The following is a 3,428-nucleotide window of genomic DNA, read 5'->3' as shown; positions in this document are numbered from 1 at the left end:
GGATGTTAGGTTACCTCAGGATCTGCTGAGAGAACAAGTCCTTCTGCTCCATAGTGACATGAGGTGAAGGGAAGCCAGGGGTCTGCAGGGTTTCCCTCAGCCACTGGGACAGCAGGGCCGGACACTGTCTATTCAAACCGAGCAGAACCTCAGAGAAGTGCTCCGTCAGGCTGCGGGAAGAACCTCCTCCGACTGCCTGAGACAGGGGCAAAACAAAACAATGCAGCGCAGGACATGGATCCTCCTTATTGGCATGAGAACAACAAGAAGGATTTCATGGTCTACCTGCAGCACCGTCTCTGTCAGGATCTTTCCATCCCCCTGCAGCACATCAACGAGGGGTGGCATGTCTTTGCAGCGACTCAAAAACTCTGTCTGTTGGTAAAATGGCAGAAAATAAAATAATTCCTGTGATGAACTAGATTGAGAAAGTCTCCCACTTTGTGTTCAAAGCTTACAAAGAACAGGCAGGCAGCTTTAACTGTGGGCGTCTCTGGGAACTTGATGGACAGGATCCCTGATTAAAAGCAAGAGAAACCCTTTTTAATTAGCAGACTTTAACAATAACTAAGATCTGCTGCTAGATTTTAGACTTTTAGGTGGAAAAGACATTTTGAAGAACTAAAAAGTTAGCTCTGCTGTTTTAGTTCTGTACCTATAATGATGCTCACCTGAGTAAAATAAAGTTTTGACGTCGAATTGGGCTGTTAGGTGCAAATCTGGACTCCTGTTCAGAATCTTAAAGTCAGAAGGACACAGGTTCGGAAGTTATATTACATTTTTTTTTGGGGTACTTGAATTTTTGAGGAAGCTAATGTGCATTTCACCAACCTGAGCGTGAAGGTTCATGAATGACTCTGCGATGTCAGGATGCTCCCTTGGACCTGCAGAGTAAGGAAGGGTGGTGGTAAGGAGGGAGGAGTGGCGGCCTAGTGGTTAGGAGATAGAGATTGGAATCCTGAGGTTCTGAGTTCGAGCCCCACTCCGAAAGGGTCTCTGGGCAAGGCCCTTAACCCCAGAGTGCTCCCCATGATGGCAGCCCACTGCTCCCCAAGGGGATTGGTGAAATGCAGAGGTAATACGGCCTCAATCACTATTTTTTCAACACTTTGCCTCTAAGGATCAAAACGTTCTTGGATTTTTTCTGTTAAAGAAACATTTCTTTTTATGTCTCTTTGGTTCAGTAAGAAAACACAGCTCAAATGTGGTTGTGTTATGAACAGAGGAAAGTTCTGGGGAGCGGTTGACATGCTTTATAGAGAATATTTCAGTACCAGTGATTAAAATGAAAGGGGAAAGAATTTAGGAACCCTAAAGAGGTATAGGTTGTGATCAGAAGAGCTACTAGTGCCTGGATTCAGAAGATTTTCACCTCCATTGGTCATGAAATCAGTCGCCTATATTAGCTCTTTTTTTCTTTTATTGACATCAGCCAATATGCATGTGTTTGCTAATTCATTGGTGCATTTGATTGATTTTATTATTACAGACTCAAGGTCCAATATACATTAAAAGAAAACAGGTACACTAAGAATAAAAAAGAATAAGAGTACAACAGAGAAGGTGCCTAACCCTTCAGGAGGCAATTATACCAATGTCTCCAAAGCACAGATGAGTATTTAACTGCACTATATTTGACATTGGTCAACAGTAAAATAATTCTATTATCAGACTCATAAGCTCATTTTGAGACATAAGCTTTCTCAGAACAGCCATAAAAGTCCCGACACTAACAGATACAAACAATTCACTGGCACTGGTCCATCTGGGCATTTAGGAGCAATGCCTTAACATCATGTAAAGTGCATGCATTTTCACCATGGGCGGTTCTAGACAGGGGCCAATGGGGGCCGGTGCCCCTGTAGATCATGTCCTGGCCCTTGTTATGGCCCCTGCACTGAAGACATAATACTCAAAGAAATTCTAATGATGCACTGGAACAGACATGGTTACTGATAGGTCCCTTTGGATCTATTTCATTTCTTTTTTTTTTCTTTACAAATTATGTTTTACTGATTATTTAAAAACAATAAGGGGATTGCTTCAGTTGTATTGAGATCCCAGTATCCCAGGTTTCATCTGCTAAATGTTGTTTTCAAAACAAATTTTAAAAATGCTCTAATTTTTACAGCTGAATTTATAGTTTTTTCTTGATTTGTTATTCTGATTTTATAGACTACGGTCATTTTAACTTAAATAAAGCCCAAAATATGTAAAATTCCTAAATGATTGCCCTAATAAGAAATATAATTTTAATTAAACATAACTGAATAGAAATTTCACTTCACTTCACTTCGCTCTCTTAATATATTTAAACCCCTTGCCCTGTTTTTTATTTCATGCTTTTCTGTGCCCCCATGAAAACAAGCTGGCCCCCTCCTGGCCCCCTGGTTCATTTTGTCTAGAACCGCCACTGATTTTCACTCTTTGCATTTGCTATCCATTGTTAAACTAACACTATGTAACATTTAGCCACTAGGGGCGCTCAACATTTTATCTCCAGGGTTTAGATCACAGGCTTCAAGCAGAAGGATGATCAGACAGATGAAGGTCTGGATAGAGTGAACTGTCCACATTCACATGGACATCCTGCCCTCCTCTCCCATTGACTCTCCTGCTTCTATGAGTTTGTTATCAGCCAAATCAGAAGATGGTGCTGCTCCCTCCACCTTTCACATGACTGTCTCTTAAAGTCAAATATATATGAATCGTAATAAGTCACCAGGTCCGGATGGTATCAGCCACAGAGTCCTGAATGTTTGTGCATAGCAGCCCTGNGGGTGTGGGTGGGGGGGGTTTACATTGTTTAAATGATAAAAATGATCATAAAAAACAATTCCATTAAACCTAATTAAAAACTGATAAACGTGATCTGACGATTTTTTTTTTGGTATTGTTTTTTTATCACAACTGCCACTCTGTATGTTTGTTTGTTTCTTAATTGTTCCACAGATTTTTTTTTTACAAACCTCTGTGCACAGCTGGGTGGGAATATACCGTCCCCAGCGAAGGATATTGATACCGAACTTTTCTTAAAATAAAACCAAACTAACAAGACTTCATTAACAATATTTGGCAGCCATTACCCGCTGCATCTCAGCTGATCTCTCCTCCTCACTAATATGTGTGCGGTGGGAGAAGAAAAGGTTCCAGGCGCCCTACTAGATTTGTTTTTAATGTTTTTGTAAATATAGAAGGCAAACCCATCCAATGATAGCATGGCAGTTTGAGATATGTCTAGAAATGTGCACAAGGACTATTTTCAGTTCACAGAATGCACACAGTCTGCTAAACGTAAATGCTAGTGTAGCCTAGCCTGTTCAGCTCATCTAAGGTTAGTTCCACTTATGGGAACATTAGGAAGCCAAAATTGACTTAATAAAACATGCAAAGGATCATGCTGTTTTACAAAGTGTCTAAAGAACACG

General features: G+C 40.7%; 1 protein-coding gene across 1 annotated transcript in view; it reads right to left on the bottom strand.

Moving 5' to 3' along the window:
- LOC107082630 (importin-13-like) overlaps window positions 1-3,428 on the bottom strand; it is a 49,102-nt gene that overhangs the window by 26,042 nt on the left and 19,632 nt on the right. Inside the window, exons 16-20 of the mRNA XM_015371410.1 lie at window positions 832-884; window positions 672-738; window positions 459-517; window positions 286-375; window positions 15-196 (exon numbers count right to left, since the gene is read on the bottom strand). Of these exons, the coding sequence (XP_015226896.1) occupies window positions 15-196; window positions 286-375; window positions 459-517; window positions 672-738; window positions 832-884 (451 nt within the window). The remainder of the gene's footprint in view (window positions 1-14; window positions 197-285; window positions 376-458; window positions 518-671; window positions 739-831; window positions 885-3,428) is intronic.

This window comes from Cyprinodon variegatus, unplaced genomic scaffold (assembly GCF_000732505.1).
Source record: "Cyprinodon variegatus isolate N-32 unplaced genomic scaffold, C_variegatus-1.0 Scaffold57, whole genome shotgun sequence".
Taxonomy (NCBI): domain Eukaryota; kingdom Metazoa; phylum Chordata; class Actinopteri; order Cyprinodontiformes; family Cyprinodontidae; genus Cyprinodon; species Cyprinodon variegatus.
This window is presented reverse-complemented; position numbering and strand designations above follow the sequence as displayed.